This window comes from Indicator indicator, chromosome 1 (genome assembly GCF_027791375.1).
Source record: "Indicator indicator isolate 239-I01 chromosome 1, UM_Iind_1.1, whole genome shotgun sequence".
Lineage (NCBI taxonomy): Eukaryota > Metazoa > Chordata > Aves > Piciformes > Indicatoridae > Indicator > Indicator indicator.
In genome coordinates this window covers 25061753-25079620 of record NC_072010.1, presented here as the reverse complement: position 1 = coordinate 25079620, position 17868 = coordinate 25061753, and the positions used below count along the sequence as shown (strand labels likewise).

Genomic DNA, 17868 nt, shown 5'->3' with positions numbered 1-17868 from the left:
GCCGCCCTCAGCCCCGATCGGCTAGATGTGATGGCCTCTGCCTTGCTCGGGGGGCCGGGACCAGGGCGGCGCAGTGCAGTGCACGGGGCCGGAGCATGTTTGGCCTTCGTGCTGCTCAGCGCTGTGCCACCGTGTCCTTGGTGCACTGAGCATCATTGCGCTGCGTGCGGGATCAGGCGGGTCCATGGAGGCAGTGCAACCGACTTGCGTTCTGGTGAAATAAGGCACCTCCACGCGAATCAAGGGAAGAAACGACGTTAAAAAATTATTTAAGTGTGTTACTGTCAAAGTATTTGGCCCTAAATGTTTGAGCGATCTGGGCGAAATCTGGTAGTTGGAGATCATAATGTTAACAAACTGCACTTTAGACTGATGCGGTGGAAACCTTTTCTTTGTTCTTCCTCTGATGTATTGGTTTTGGAGGAGAAACCCTTTGTAATGCTTTTGCTGGATCTTTTTTGTGCCCAAAATCCCAGGCAGTTTCTTTGCTGCTGTGAGAGCTGCTGTTTCAAAAAACATGTTTCTCTCTAATTCCAGTATGACGTTAGGAGTTGCCTGCCCTAAATAAAGTATGTATTACCTTTGAGTTTGATGTGGTTATACCCAGGCATTACACGACTAGCAAGTCTGTATTATACTGTGACAACCACAAGGATTTTTATGGAATTAAATTAATATGGGGAAACTTGGCCCAGGCTGTTGTATGTATTACGCACTAAGTTTTCATAAATGTTTTTTGTTAGTTTAACAAAAAAGTGTAACTTGAGATGAAGCTAAGTAATGTCAGACAATAAAGGGGTGTTTTCACAATTGTTTAAAAAACTGATTTTTATGTTGCATGAGTTTTTGAAATAAAGGTAGCAGTATGAGCTTGTAGAAATTCTATTACTTTTGTTCTAGAAGTTTCAAGAATTTCAAGGGTAGTTAATATATTTAAATAATAAGTATTTAACTCATAGCAGATCCATAGATTGCATTTAACTTGGTTTTGAATAATACTGAAGCTCAGCCATTAAAATGGAATGCTTAGGTGTCAAACTTCCAGTGAAGATCTGGGAATCATGCCTAATTACTTTCCTGGGCCTGGGATTAATGTCCTTACTTTATTGTTAGCTTGATGAAAGTCATTTCAGGATGTAATTTAGGTGGTTTACATTATTTCAATTATCTGCTGTTCTTCTGTTCTTATAATTCACATTCCATCCTTTCACCCATCACCACCTATTCTTAGTCTCCAAAAATATCATCCCTTCTGCAAACCTTTCAGTTCTTTGTCCTTGAGCCTTTTGTGTTCTTTAATTCTAGAAAGTGCATTTCACTCTTTATTCCCTCATTAATTTCAGATTTCTGTGTAGAAGTGCATTGTTAATGTTAGTATTTTTTAGTAGTAGATTGCAAGAAATTTTGGGCAAGGAACAATGTTGAATTTGCAGAACTCTGAATGCTTATGGATCTTGGGAGGCATATCCTTTTTATGCTTCTCATTGGGGTTTGATTTTTGAAGTGATGGGAGAACCGATAAAAAATGCACTAGGCCGAAGATCACAGAATCACAACCAAGCTGGAAAAGATTTCAGAGATCAAGTCCAACTTATTACCTAATACCTAACACCTCCTGACAACTAAACCAAGTGCCACATCCAGTCTTTTTTTGAACACCTCCAGGGACAGTGGCGCCACCACCTCCCTGGGCAGCCCATTCCACTGGCTAATTACTCTTTCTGTGAAGAACTTTCTCCTCACCTCAAGCCTAAACTTCCCCTGGCACAGCTTGAGACTGTGTCCTCTTGTTCTGGTGCTGGCTGCCTGGGAGAAGAAACCAACCCCCACCTGGCTACAATCTCCTTTCAGACAATTGTAGAGAGCAGTAAGGTCTCCCCTGAGCCTCCTCTTCTCCAGATGAACCTGGCCCCAGCTCTTCTGCATCTAACCTATTTTCTGAAGTGGTAACTGTTTTTAAAGAGAATAGACAAAGTCCTATCCAAAATCAAAAAGTGCAACTAAATGGACTAGGGATAAGGATCTCTCAGTTACCTATTCCAGTATTTAACTTATTGTGAATTTAATGGTGTGACACTCTTCAGCTTTTGTGAAATTCACTGTTCCATAGTCAGCAGGCACTGCAGGAAGGTACTCCTCTGTCAATACGCACAAGCTGGTTACATATTCCAGTGTAGTCATGCTAAGTGTTACTGTATTTTGAAGTTACTGTTTTTTGTTGGCAGAAACATTAAGTGCATTTTAATACTTGTTGTGTGTGAATTGTATTGATATCCATGGTCACGGATTGCGATGTGCAGATAAAACTGCAGTTGCAGATGGTGCCAAACCAACAGCAGATGAACAGCATCAGGAATTTACTGCTTTAGAGGAGGTGTTTGGGATACAAGAAGCACAGTTTGTTTCTACCTCACAAGATGAAGACAGAATAGGTAAATGATGAAGGCACTATGAGCAGGTGAAGGTGGGGTAGACCAAGAGGGTAGTGTGCTGAAATAGGAGCAGATGTCAATTAGCACAGCTTGTCTGCTCAGGTTCCAGTTCTGCAGCATGTGTTGGCAGTACAGACTTGTCACACAGTCTGTGAAATTCGGTGTTCTTGACATCATAAGTTGCTATAAAGTGGAGAATTGCTGTAGGCATTGTGAAGTGGGAAAATAGAAATGTTTTTTTAATTGTTGGAGCAAACCTAAATTACAATTTGATGTTAAAAGCAACTACATGCCGTTTTAAGTTGTCATTTTTAAAATGAGAAGTCAAATTGGTGAGTAGTTGTTTTTACTGGAAACGAACCTGGAATTTTCATACTAGGCTGCCTGGGACAATGGGCTACCGCACTTTGAAACTTCTACATTAGTGTGCAATTGTTTTCCAAAGCATTTTACCCCAGTTTTTCAACTAAATTCCCTTTTTTTTCTCCTCCCTTCCAATTTCTCCCACTTACCTGGCTGAAGCACCAAGAAGCCGGTACAGCTTACGACCTTCAGTCCCAGAAATTAGCTCAGGTTTCTTCATCTGGGAAATATTTGCATAAGATAATATCATAAGGTAATATTTGGAAGATTCTCTTGGTACCAGGTCTCCTGTCCTGTTTGGCTTAGGGCAATAGTCCTTAAGAACTGATGCAGGAACCCTTGAAAGAGAGTTGGGACTTTAGGATTTTATTTTCTTTTATACAGTGGATGTTTTTGCTATGCAAGGTCAGATTAATGTCTTGGTTGCAAATTAAAGACCAAATTTGCCAATTCATCGAGAGATTATAAGCTGTTATAAAAGGTAACTATGTCTATTACTGAGCTGCCTTTAAAAAGTCAAATAAATCAGATAAGGGTTGTGTTACGCTGTTTTCTCATGTGCCATCTCTTTGGGACTCCTTTTCTTCTGAGTTGTGCACCTTCTAATTGTAAACCCCCCCAAGTGTATATCCTTTTTGTCCCCATAGCTAGTGGTTTACTAAAATACAAACACTTAGGCTTTAGAAATGCACAGTTGAGTTCAGTGAAAAAATATTAAGTGCACTGTAAGGGGAAGCACAGAAAAACCAGAAACAACCTTAAGAGCTTTAAAAATCAGTTTAATTTGCTCTAGAAGGTCAAACACTTAGGGGATTTCATTAGATTCATACAGGTACAGCTTGTGCCACTTCTGAAAACCTGTTTGAAGAAATCAGTAGCTGAGGTCAGCATGCCCTTGGCCAGGAAAGCACAAAGGGGAAAGTGATTGGGCAGGAAGGAAAAATGACGCTCCATACACAGACATACTGAAGACATGTAAATATCATAAGTTAGGAGGAAAAGAGTTCATCCTGGAAAAGTTATTTCCCTTAAAATATTATTAAATTAATGCTATCTTCATAATAGTATTTCTGTACCTTTTCTTTGGGAAAATTTGATGTCCTAATAACTCAGGTGAATGTCTCCATGTTCTGGGCATCAGAAGGATCCAGATTTCTTTGAATTTTATGTGGTATCTCTGAAGAGCTTTCATTTTCCCAGTAACTTAGCTATGCATGTGGTTTTGTCTGCTGACTTTAGAGAGTGAAGAGCCTTTGCTTGATCATTTGAGATGGAAAGCAAGTGCTGTTCTTACAAGTGAAAAGGTTGTTAACTGAAGAATTTACTTTACCTGCTGTCTAGAACAAATGTGTCACAAGTTAGTTGTCTATCTAAAAGTTCTGTAAATACTTAAGTAACACTGTAATAGGATATGAGGGAAGTTCCCTTTGAAATAATTTGTCTTCAGTATAGAAGGCACACAAATCTATTTTGAGAATTAAAGAGTCCTTTGTATTCTAATTTTTTTTTAAAGGAACCAATCTGGCTTCCTCCTTCAGACCCTGTAGGCAAAGCCACCAGTGGCTGAGAGACCTTTTACACAGAGCTGCTTTTGAGAACAGAGGAGCCTTATCAATGCAACAAGCAAAATACAATATTTAGGCTCTGAAATATGTCCTCAAAATCATTCTTTTCAGATCTGGCACCAGACAGAATTTTATCTAAAATCATTTGAAGTTAGGGATGGGGTTAAATATCATTGGTATTTTTTATTAGGAGGTTAGTAATTTATTACTCAAAGTTTTTCGATACATTAGTTATCAGAACAATTGGACCTATAGAAAGTTTCTGAAAGTTGAAAGCCACAGGTTATCAGATAAATTTAGAGTTGTGTAATTTTCACACAGCCCTTCACTTGAAAGCCTTCCAGTATAGGATAGGGTCTGGCAGCAAGGTTAACCCTGACCTCTGGGGCTTCTTTATGGACTTGTTCGCTTCTGCCACATTCTTTCATTTTAAATTTAGATTTGCTGGCAGCTATTATGCCTATTGCAATAAGTTTCATGGGCAAAACACTGAAACAAATATGTCTTTTATCACAGATGTTTTTGCTGAATAAGATTAGTGAAGTACACTTGAAAGCTGAAAAACAGTGCAGAAGCCTTTGGTCCAAAAGGCACAAATAGTTCAATGTCTGGAATGTATTTACTTCTCAATCTAATGAAAGAGCAAGTAGTTGTTTAGGAGATGGACCATAATCTTGTGCCTTCTTTTACCTCTCAAATTTGTAATTGGCTGTAATGAAATTTTAACTGTTAAAGTGAGCACAGAATCCAGATATAAATGTGTACATGTAACAAAAGCATCAAGCTTGCTGTTCCAAAACAAGTTGTAGTTGCTCTAGGAAGTAGCAACCTACAATTAAATGTTATGTTTACCTGATTGCAAAATGTGTCTTAGTAAGTATCAAGAAGTTGGGTTAGTTCTTTATAAAACTTATCTGAAGCATAGTAGCTGCATTTATAAGTGCTTCAAGTTTGAGGAAGTGCATGCCACTTAATTTTATATTTAGCACAGAGGATGATACTTCATTTTTTGGATATTTGTATTCTTTTTTTGTCCGTGTGTGTGGGACTTGATAAATCCATATGGTGAAGGAGTTCACTTCCACGGCAATTGCGTCATTCTCTGCCTAATATATGACAAGATCTTCTTAGACAAGGCTGCTCCACTTCAAGTGATTAGTTTGTTGAGGGATTCTCTGGTCTCACTTTGCACATCCCATCTGATAGGATAGGGTGAGAGGAAACAGCCTCAAGAGACCAGGGTAGATTTAGATTGGATATTAGGAAAAGTTTCTTAATTGAAAGGGTTGTCAGGTATTAGAACAGTCTGCTCAACGAAGTGGTTGAGTCACCATCCCTCGATTTAAAAGGATTTAGATGATATGTAGGCGTGGTACAGATGATTCAGTGGTGGTCTCGGTAGTGTTAATAGTTGGACTGGATGATACTAAGGGTCTTCTACATGATTCTGTATTCTGAGGTACCATACAAAAAAAAAAGGCCTGTAACACAGTTCTGTCTCTAAGCTTTTCAGGTTCTTCAAAAGTTAACAGCATTCCTATGCAACTGTGAGTGACTGCAGTTTCAACAAAGAAGGGGTACCTTGAAAGTTTCTGGAGAGGAGTGTTCTCCATGTGCACCTTTTTAGGGGAAGAAACAATGAACAAAGCAGACCATGGTTCTTAGACAGACTTTATTTCCTCCTGAAGAGCAAGACACAAAAGCTTCCAAAGATACTCTGACCCTTAAGTAGCCTTTGCAGTTGCTATGGGCAGGATAGAGAGATACTCACTTCTGAGCATTTTGATAGCATCCAACCTAGTTACTAAGGATAAACACTGGGGAGCTGTGTTCTTCTTGAATGGATTAGGCAGAATTTATTCACTGTTTAGAAATCCTACTGTGCAGGCTGTATATTTTTTGAATGTAAGTAGCATCATGTTTTTGCTGTTCAGCAGGAATTTCAGGCAACCTTTGAAATAGGTAGCCAATCAGCATTTGTTCCAAATGGTGCTTTTTGTGCCAAATTTCCAATTAGTGAATGGCATTTGTTAACTAGGCCCCATTTGGCTTTATCTCAAAGGATAATGAAAACCCATCTTTTTCCTTATGCTCTTAATAGACACAATACAGACTCTTACTGAACTGAAAAAGGAAACTGAATGGAGAAAGCTAGGATAGTTCCAGTTTGGGGAAACTCCTTAGGACTTGCATTTTTTTTAAATGACTGTGACTGGGGTTCTGTGACAGTAAATCAAGAAATTTATAAAAATAAGGGGGGGTTGGCTCGTACAGATGTATGGCAAAATATTAGTGAATGCTGGAAGTGTTGTTGTGGTAGGTAAATATTTGTCGAGATAAAGGCAAAGTGTGCTTGCCTACCCACAGAGCTGGGGATTTATTTTAGTTTATTTAAACATGATACCACATGCATTGTTACATACATTTGGAGTGTCTTAGAAATATTTTGAAGTCTTTCTCAAAGTCTTAAGAAATTTTCATCTTTGTATTTTCTATGGAAAATGCTACATTACAGGTACCTCTCTAGCCCTCCAAAATACCCTTTGCTGTTATGGAACAGAAAATGGACTGTTTGCACTTGTGTAAATCACTCCTATTTTTTATTGAACTCAGAAATCCAAACTTCTAATGTAACCTTCAATGTTTGTACTCTGGCACTTACAATTTCAGCATAGCTCATGGAATCAAATACAATTTACTCATTTCCATGTGTAATTGTTGCCTCAGAATTGTTTATCACTGATAAGTAAGGAAGCTTACATTCTTAAAGCTCATTTTTTCTTAACTGTGTTGAGAAATACAACCTTCATGGTAGATTTTGAGAGACTGTCTACATTTTAGGTACATTTGTCTACAGTTTAGGTACATTTGTGTGTCTTGTCCTTGAAGAGTTTTTTCTGACTGTTCTTTAGTATTCTAAAGATCAGTACATGAGGAAGTGCAACTACAGGGAAATACAGAATCTTTCTTTTAAAAAGGGGTGGGGTAGGCATATATCAACACATAGATTTCCTGTGTAAGATTATCTTTTCAGAATGGATTCAACATGAGAAGTGTCTTTTGGTACTCGATTTCTGTGGGACATCCTGTATTTTACTTTAAAATGGTTGGGAAGACGATGGGAAGTAATTAAAGTATCCATTTAAATAATTTGAGTTGAAGTACAGTTTAGCATTTGTAACACCATTTCAGGAGAACTACTCAGAGGTTGCAAGAATTTGGGAAATTCCAAAACAACAACTGGATAATAAATAATTTATTTATATTTATAATTTATTTATAATTATAAATATATTTAAATATATTTATATTTATAATTTATTTATAATTATATTTATAATTTATAAATAATAAAAAACCAATAAAGATTGGATATTTAATTTCCTGTGCTTCAGAACAATCCCTACAAAGATAATACTAGTCTCTCTGAAGAGAACATGCATCTCTTGGTAGTGTGGGACCAGGTGTCTGATAATCTGAGGCCTTATTCTCAGTTACTCTGGTGAAGATGAGCAGTTCCATTAGTAGTAATATGTGTCAGTGCAGTACTGGAGTGAGCTTTTTGTACAATAGTGAGCAAGTTGCAATTATCTCTCTGTCCCACTTGTGAAAAAAATTGCCATAAAGGTTTATCAGATAAGAATAATAATATTTATCTAGCTCCCCTAGGCATTATGGAGTGTTGGTATGATGCTCATAGGCTTTTGGCAGGATGGCAACACAGTATTACTCTTTGTATGCTCAGTCATTTAAAATTGTTTGTTATTAAATTATCCTCTGTGCAAAGATATGTATTGTTTGTGAAAGAAAGGAAGATGAAATAACTGAAGTTGCTTCAGGACAGAGACTAATCTGCTTGTGATGACAGGGAGGTCAGTGTGACTGCATTTTTCTCGTAGATCGTTAGAAGTAATTTGAATAAGGAAAACAAGGCATAGTACAGTAGCATGCACAGGAGCTACTATGGAAAGATGCTTAAGGGGGTGTGTGTGTGGGTGTCACTGGAACACTGGGAAGGTCTTTGAGGGAACTAAGGAACAAAAATATTTTTGGCAGTTACACTACAATGGATTAATGTTTTCATTGTGCAGTGAAGCAGTTCAGATAAAAGGGGAAGATACATCCATGAAAACAGTCAGTTTTTGAGACCAGTGAAGTATTCCCCCCAGATGAGCAGAAAAAAGCTGTAAGACTTGAAGAAGTCTGAAATTATACTAGGACTAAAATAAGGAACACATGATAACGTTCAGTATTGTAATTCTTACTGACAACAAGGAGTCAGTGGAGAGCTGTTGGAACAGAAGTGGATTAAGGAGGAAACAATAAAGTTACTTTGATTTTGGTCTTGGTTCTGCTTAGCTTGAGCTGGCAGTGTTTCACCCAAGATAAAGTGTTAAAGCCATTCAGATCTACAGAAGTGGAATGATCATTTGAGAGTGAAGAACAGCTATGAATGTATGTCATCAGGTTTGGAGTCATAATTGAAGCTTTCTAAATGGAGAAAAGTTATTCAAGGCCAGGGAAAGAGCTGGTCAGCTTTTTCTTAAAGGGCTAGAAGCCAAATAAGCCAAATAAGGTTACAAAAACCTTGAATGTTTTAACACTTCATGTCTATTTGATTTCTTTTAGACTCAACCTGAAAAAGGATCTGAATGGTCAGACTCTATGTTATGTCTAATGAAGAAACTGGAACAGTTGAACTTAGATATTGAAGAAGCTCTGAGTGCTGCCTCTTCTCCCTCTAGTACTCCTTCTACCAAAAGGCACAAGCAAATGGTAGGAAGTGTGTGTTTCCTAATGTTTAGCTATCAGATGCTCATCAAACCCTGGTTTTCAGATCTGGTTGTGTTCCTGAATAGGCTGAGGAGCTCACATTCAAGAATGAAGTAGGTTACAATCATAAAATCTGTAATTTCATTAGACAATTACTGGCCAAGTAACCAGAAGTACCATAGTATGAAACTCTTTAGTTTTTTGTTACTATGGCTTAAAATCACTAAATATGGTTGGGTTTGTTGGGGTTTTTTTGGGGTTTTTGTTTGTGTGTTTGTTTTTTAGAGGGGAATTTGAATCCAGATACTTGTTGGATAGCTTTTCAGGGTAGAATATTGTCAATTTGAAGTTCCAGTGCTAGCCTATTTGCACTTACTACATTTATTTAAAGACGTAAGAACAAGAGAGACACTATGTATCTTCATGAAGAGTTTAATTATTTTTTTTAACTTTGAATATTTGATTTAGAGCTGCATTCCTCTAGTTAAGAATATTTTGTGATGGCAGGTGTCATCAGTTGGTGACACAGTTTCCCAAGCTTTTATTTTGAGGGCAAATGGGATTAAGGAGTAATGATACTGTTTTAATAATTTTTGAATAAGCAAGGTTTTTTTATACAAGCAAGTACCTAGAGAGTGAGCAGCTGTGAGAAGTAGGAGTGTTTGTTCTCTGCTTTAGGCTATGATTAAAGTCAGTTCTTGAGATAGAGTTGTTTGGATTTGCAGCTCTGAATATTAGTGCTGGCTCGAAATTACTGGAAGGTGAGCTTGTTTAAATGCTTTTGCTGTCGCTGCTGTTTCAACATTGCTTCAAGCAAATGTGAGGATCACAGTGCAGTGTTATGTCTCTCAGGGTGGGACATTCAGAATCTTACATCTCAGTGTTGTGCTTTGCAGTATGTGTTTTCATATTCTACAGGGAGAGTGTTAGTAAAAGAGTGGCCATTACTCTCATTTCAGTCTTATTTTATGTCAGTAAGCCAGAACCAGCTCTGTCCAACTGAATTAATTTCATCATTAACTTGTCTATTAATGGACGATGTTCTGTCTTCTTGTAGGAGACTGCTCAATGTCTTCTGTCAAAATACAGTGGCAGTGTAGTCTGCTTTTCTGCCTGAAAGTGAAATCCGAGCCGTCAGAGTTTAAGCAGCTGCCATTGTGTTACAGTCTGGTTTTGGTAACCAGTGATCTGAACACCTCTGATTTTATGGCTGTGAATGTTCTACTAAGGCAAAAGCCACAGTGGGGTTAGGCATAATTTTTTTTTCCATGATGACTGGAACGTCATAGGACACTGCACTTCAAATCCATGGCTGGAGCACTCAGTAAAGGACATGTAACATATAAACAGCAGAAATATCCAAACAGACAATGTTTTAAATTATCCTTTGGTATATATAAGAGCATCATCAAAAGTGGTTGCACAGAAAATGCCAGCACGACCATCCCAGGTGCAAACAGTTCTCTTACTGACACCTGGTGTTGAGACAAATACCTGAGTACAGAGACCAGGACTTTGGGCACAGCCTCCTTCTTTGAACACATCACCCACACCACAGAGCCTGTGCTTGTGATACTGAGCTGGTCATACTTACTGTGCTGATGAAACCTACCTCCAAGATAGTCTCACCGGTTGTGGCATGCTTGTTTTGCTTACCAGTATTCTCATCTGTTTAGATAAGTCCAAAAAGACTTCAAGGATGTTTCTACATAAATTCCAAAATTACCATTTTCCTTAATAGGATGTTTGAGCAGTTACACTCCTCTTTATCACCCACTCTGAAGCAAGAGAGCTTTCTTCATTTTAATTGTCCATAGACAGGCACATGAGAATCAGCCACATTTTTATTATGGCCTAATTTGGCAGCCAGGAAGTGTCCTTCAGGTCTTTAGGAGACAGTTTTATTACAGGAGCTTGAGAAGTCATTTAACACAAAGGTCTTTCTGATGAGACCAGCAAGATCAGAGCAAGAAGAGTCAGGGGCAGTGTATTGTAGAACTGATGATGGGGCAGTTTACTGTCTCCTGCAATGGTACTTGTAGGACAAGGGAATCATTTGCCTTGATTTAGATATTTAAGAATAATGTTCCTCAAAATGGGTTGACCTTAGTCTTCTCATATAACCAGAGAGGAAAACTACATATTCCTAAATCTCTCCATGAGTTTATTAGGAAACATATTTTGCAAATCTCAAAGTGGTAGTTGCCATGGAAAAAAAATAACAAACTCTTGGTTTTATACTGGTTTTATGAGTGATTTGTCTTCAATCAATTCATCCAGTTTGGTCCATGTTTCTTATTATAGCTCTTAATTTGCTCCACACTTATCAAATATTTTGTTCTTGTCACACACAATGAAACTTGACCTATCTCAGTAAATTTTGCTTCTATAAAATTATGAGCCACTTATGAGTTCTTAGAATGATTTTATCCTGTTTTGATTATATAAACTGGGAACTGATGCAAGAAATTATAATGTACAATTATTCTGGGTGTAGTGGTCACAGATGCAAGGCCAGCCTGTAGACCTGACGTCTGCAAAGGAGATGACTACTGTATGGCTGGCAATGTGTTTATTTATCTAATGAAAATTAACTGGGTGAATAAATGCCATGGGACTTACTGGATGAGAGTAGGGGATATTGCAGTATTTTGGTGAACAAATGTAAGGTGTTTTCTAAAATGTAATAACTTCTATACAAATGGTAAGAGGTGGTCTATCCTTATAGCTGTGTAATCTGCAAGTTACTGCCAGCCGTTTTTTTATTGGGGTATAATATGAGGCAGAGGTACTGGCTGGATGACTCAGTATGTGATCCAGAAAAGATTAAAAAAATAATTTTATTTAATCAAATCGTTTTCTGAAACATTCTCTCACAAGCACAATAAATACATGATTTAAGCACAAAAAGCTGGGCTATCTGAATGTACTAAGAGCAGAACTGCTAGGTTTGAGAAAAACAGCAATTAACAGTACTGCTCATCTAACTTTTGTGCTTTTCCTATGAAAAAAAGTCTTAGCAATATAGAACTTTGTACATGAGGCAGCAGAGATAAAACACTTGCTGTAAACAGTATGTTTTCCTGTTTACTATATCTACTTCATTGCCATTTGATGTCTAGTACTCAATTTCAGTATGGCAAAAATGGCAGATCTGAAGAATGAGAATCACATTTTTCAGTTTTAGTTCTTTATCGTTCATGGATAGTGAAAGGGAAATCCTGTTTGATTGTAATTACCCCATCTTATAGTATAAAATAGGACTTTCATTGACTAAAACTTTGTCTTTAACTTATACATTCTCTTAATTCTTTTGCAGTAGCATGTTATCTGCAAACTTTTGTAGGCCACATACTGATTCTTTTGTCAGCTGTTCAAAGCCTCCTTGATTTGCATCCCTAAAAATACACTAACTGGGAACTAGGCAGTTGCTGATTATGATGGGACTGTTTTTGACTGATTGTACCAAAGAGCTTGGGGCTGCCTAGCAGTGCACCCATGATCCAGGTTCCCTGATGTTCCTAGGATGAATCTTGCTGGATTGCAGCAGGGCTTACTCCTTGTCCCACACCTCGTTGTTTTTGAGGATACATGGGGAGAACGTTGTGCAGTTGGTCTCTCCCTGGCATTGCATTCAGTGTGGCTGTGTGTGTGGGGGCCATATGTCTTCTAAATAATGGTGTGGGAGTGAGATGTCCCCAGGTTTGGGGGATGTGGAAAAATGAACTTGGAAAGTTCACTGTCTGATTTGAAAATAGAAGCTTGCTGGATCTCTGTTTAAGTTAAACAAGAGAACATGAAAAAGGTTTTAAGTAATGTAAATAAACCAATTTATCTTTCTAAAGTAGAGGTGGTTCAGTTCCTTGATATTTAGAAAGGTGTACTACTGTTTATTAGTTCTCCTGGTGCATATACTAGCTATAAAGGAAATTGCATAGTATCTGGATGTCTAACTGATGGAGCAGGTGGCTTTAAGGAAAAGTTTGAGGCCAAAGGTTTACCTTATATCAGAGAAAAAAGGCTTAAGAAAGATAAAATTCCAATGTTTTTATCTTGCAGTTCACATTAAAAATATTTATGACTTGCCTTTATTTACAGTGTTTTTATAATTCTCTTGCAGTTCCCTGTTCAAGTGGAGACAGGCTTTTATGGAGATCATCAAGAAAAGGGATCTTGGAAAAATAGAAGAGCAGACTATCAGGATCTATACTGTTTGCCTTACCCAGTGTCAGCTGGAGCACGACCTAAAACTGATGTAAGTAGCTACAGTTTACAACATTCTCTGAGTCTCAGATTCAGTAACCTCAAAATTTACTATTTATCATTAAAATTGTCCTTGCCCTTTTTTGAAGTCATTTGTTCTGCAAATATTGCACTACATGGAGTAGTTTGGTTTGCAAAATAGGTACAGATAAAAGCTATGTCAGTCTTGAGTTAATGAGACTCCAGGGCTGTGGGATTCATTTAGTCCGATTTTAGACCACACTAACAAAGACTTCTGCATATGAACTAGTCACTTGGATTGCCTTCAGAGTTAATGGAAAGAAACAGGCACTTCTACAGAGTAATTAATTTCATCTGGAGGTTACATGTGATGGATTCCAGGCATCAGAGCCACTGCTGCCTTTGTCATCAACGTTTATTTACAATTAGTCTCTTAGAATTTTTAGTTTGGATCTTGGTTATGTCCTGTTTAAGGTGGATTTCACCTTGTGTTCTCTGTAAGCAGGAGTGTTGAGCTCTGGGTGTTTATTTAAGCTCTATTTCTAAGCAATAATAGCTGTATTTATTTGGGGATTTTTCACAAAATATGCTGTAATCTGCAGTCCAAGTCTGTTAATATCTATGAGAGGGTTTTCTCAAAAGGCTTTGATTCACTTTCTCAATAGCTAAGTATAAGCTATTTTAGGATCATTGTCTTGATTCCAAAATGCAGATGGGTTTTTCCTCTCAGTTTTAAATTACTCATGTGCCAGCAGTGTCCATCACATGACATAAAAAGGCCTGCACTGGGTTGAATCAAAGATACTTATAGTCCAGTGTTCTTTCTTTGGCAGTGGCCAACATTATATGTTCAGGGAAAAAAGTGTAAGAAAAGGGTAAGCAGACAGTAAGCCATCTCAGCTTCCTTTGAGTTATTTATTGTGCAGACAGATTGAAGCCAGGCACTATATTGGAGTTGTTTAATAGCCCCCAAGGGTCTCTTTCGCCACTGTTTGTGTCTTCTGTATTCATTTGTTCTTTTGATATTCAAAGCATCTTGTAGCAGTGACTTCCAGAATTTAATTCTGGAATATGTAAAACCCCACTTATTTCATGTTGTAAATTTGCTACTGGATTTTTAATTTGGCTGTAATTTTTGTATTGTGAAAAATGGAATCTTAGGAACCTTGTAGGAACCAGTGAATACCTGAAATCTGCTGTTACTTTTGTTTTTTCTCCAGTGTTTCTGATTGTATTTACTGGTATTCAGTCTTATCTGCCTGTTTCTCTTATGCTCCTTCAGTGTCGTGAGGTACTTTTGCAGCAATTGGCAGTCAGTTTTTATTTTTATTAACCTTTGTAATTGAATATAATCAGAAAACTGTGTCCTTTCTTATTCCTCAATTTTCCAGATCATTTTTGAGTATATTGAACATATATCTGTGAGACTGTACGGTAATATCCAACCACTGTAAAAGAAAACAACCAATTATTTCATTTTCATTTCATTTCAAGAAGGTTGGAAGAGACCTCAAAGATCATCGAGTCCAACCTGTCACCCTAAACCTCATGACTATCTAAACCATGGCACCAAGTGCCACGTCCAATCCCCTCTTGAACACCTCCAGGGATGGTGACTCCACCACCTCCCTGGGCAGCCCATTCCAATGGCCAACCACTCTCTCTGTGAAGAACTTTCTCCTCACCTCCAGCCTAAACTTTCCCTGGCACAACTTGAGACTGTGTCCTCTTGTTCTGGTGCTGGTTGCCTGGGAGAAGAGACCAACTCCCTCCTGGCTACAACCTCCCTTCAGGTAGTTGTAGACAGCAATGAGGTCTCCCCTGAGCCTCCTCTTCTCCAGGCTAAACAGTCCCAGCTCCCTCAGCCTCTCCTCATAGGGCTTGTGCTCAAGGCCTCTCCCCAGCCTCGTTGCCCTTCTCTGGACATGCTCCAGCAATTCAACATCTTTCCTAAACTGAGGGGCCCAGAACTGGACACAGTACTCAAGGTGTGGCCTAACCAGTGCTGTGTACAGGGGTACAATGACCTCCCTGCTCCTGCTGGCCACACTATGCCTGATGCAGGCCAGGATGCCATTGGCTCTCTTGGCCACCTGGGCACACTGCTGGCTCATGTTCAGGCGGCTGTCAACCAGTACCCCCAGGTCCCTTTCTGCCTGGCTGCTCTCCAGTCACTCTGACCCCAGCCTGTAGCACTGCATGGGGTTGTTGTGGCCAAAGTGCAGCACCCGGCACTTGGACTTGTTGAATGCCATCCTGTTGGACTGTGCCCATCTGTCCAGCCTGTCAAGGTCCCTCTGCAGAGCCCTTCTACCTTCTAACAGATCAACACCTGCTCCCAGCTTGGTGTCATCTGCAAATTTACTGATGATGGACTCAATCCCCTCATCCAGATCATCAATAAAGATATTGAACAGGATGGGGCCCAGCACTGATCCCTCCAGGACACCACTAGTGACTGGCTGCCAGCTAATCACTTTTTTTTCACTTTTAGACATTTTTATTTCTTGATGTTTTTGTTGTTGTTCCTCCTTGACAGCATAGTTTGAGTCTGATAGATAACTTTACTAGAAGCTTTTTGAAATGTAAGTACATTGTATTAGCCAAATCACCCATATGTGTGTGATCATTCAAAGAACCTGGTCTCCAAAAGCCATACTTACATTTCCCTGTTAGCCTGTTTTACTACCTCTGTGTTTATTCTGTTTTTAAGCATACTTTCAGACAAATTTCTGCCATGTGTGTCCGTCCTACTAGCATCTCTTCCACAAATAGCTTCAGAGGCATTTTCAGATACTGACATCACCTCTGCCAGCCTCCATTCCTCTGATCCCAAAGCCAAGAGGTTTTAGCAATAATTGCATGTTAAGTCAGTAACTCAGCACTTCTCTTTCTTTGATGAAGTGCTTATTTTTAACTTAGCTATGTAATTTCAATTAAAGCAACATCTATTATATTAAAGGTATCTTTAAAACTGTCATACCATTCATCTACAAAGAGTGATAGGCATGCCACTTGCTTACTGATTGAAAACGTGGTTGTCTTCCTACTAGCTCTTTCCTTTTCTTAGCTAATAAGTTTGCTAATTTCTATTTCTGAAAAAAGCACAAACATTTATACTGATTTGTCACTTGTTCTAGTTGGAATAGCTGGTAGAATTCGGTATAAAAATATTTGCCAGCTTTTACATTGGCCAAATGTTAAGGCATGCACAAGTATCATTGCTTAAGTGCCTTGTCTATAATCCTGTGTAAATATTTTTAAAGTGATGTTGCAGTAGCACTGGTCAGAAGTGTGCAGAAGAGGACAGAGAAAAGAAATCTGGAGTGTTGTGGGGGGTTTGTTTGCTTGCTTGCCGTTTTGTTTGGTTTTTTTTTTTTTAAGTTTGCATTTCTCTTTTCATTTAAATTCAGGAAATAGTAGTTCAATAAATAGCAGTTCCATGAATCTTCATTAGTAGAGTCCATGTATTGCATCAAACATTTCTGTATTGCTATAGTAGCAGCAGGGTAATGCAGCAAGTACTACTGTTGCTTAGGATCACAGGATGTCAGGGGTTGGAAGGGACCCAAAGACATCATCGAGTCCAACCCCCCTGCCAGAGCAGGACCATACAATCTAGCTCAGGTCACAGAGGAATGCATCCAGGCAGGTCTTGAAAGTCTCCAGAGAAGGAGACTCCACAACCTCTCTGGGGAGCCTGTTCCACTGCTCTGTGACCCTTACAGTAAAGAAGTTCCCCCTTGTGTTGAGGTGGAACCTCCTGTGTTGCAGCTTACATCCATTGATCCTTGTCCTATCACAGGGAGCAAGTGAGAAGAGCCTGTTCCCTCCCTCTGACACCCAGCCCTCAGATATTTATAAACATTTATTAATCCCCTCTAAGTCTTCTCTTTTCCAGACTAAAAAGCCCCAGGTCCCTCAGCCTCTCCTCATAAGGCAGTGCTCCAGTCCCCTAATCATCCTGGTAGCCCTCCGTTGGACCTTCTCCAGCAGGTCCCTGCCCCTCCTAAAGTGGGGAGTGCAAAACTGAATGCAGTACTCAAGATGAGGTCTCAGCAGGGCAGAGTAGAGGGGGAGGAGAACCTCCCTGGATCTGCTGGACACGCTCTTCTTAATACATCCCAGGATCCCATTGGCCTTCTTGGCCACAAGGGCACCTTGATGTCTCATGGATAACTTGTTATCTACCAGCACACCCAGGTCCCTCTCCTCAGTGCTGTTTTAGGGCACCATCTAGTCTAGAAAGCTACTGGGGGCACAGAATTTCTTTAGAAAACAAGAAAACAAGTTTTCTTCAGAAAACAAGATGGGTTTTATTTGGCCAATGCTTTAAATTAAGGATAAATGTCAAAGCTTGGTGTTGTCAAGTTTCATTCATGAGAGCAGATCATTTTACTCCCTCCCAGGAGCTGTTTTTGGTTTATGTGCAATATTGCAGGCAAATAAAAATAATTCCATGCCTACCTCCAAGCTTTCAGTGAATGTGAGTCTTGCCGTGTCCCTCCAGC

At 39.0% G+C, this 17868-nt stretch overlaps 1 protein-coding gene across 1 annotated transcript in view; it reads left to right on the top strand.

Moving 5' to 3' along the window:
• The window catches only part of STARD13 (StAR related lipid transfer domain containing 13), a 255593-nt gene that overhangs the window by 19585 nt on the left and 218140 nt on the right, over positions 1–17868 (top strand). The window contains exons 2-3 of the mRNA XM_054388684.1: positions 8990–9136; positions 13254–13388. Of these exons, the coding sequence (XP_054244659.1) occupies positions 8990–9136; positions 13254–13388 (282 nt within the window). The remainder of the gene's footprint in view (positions 1–8989; positions 9137–13253; positions 13389–17868) is intronic.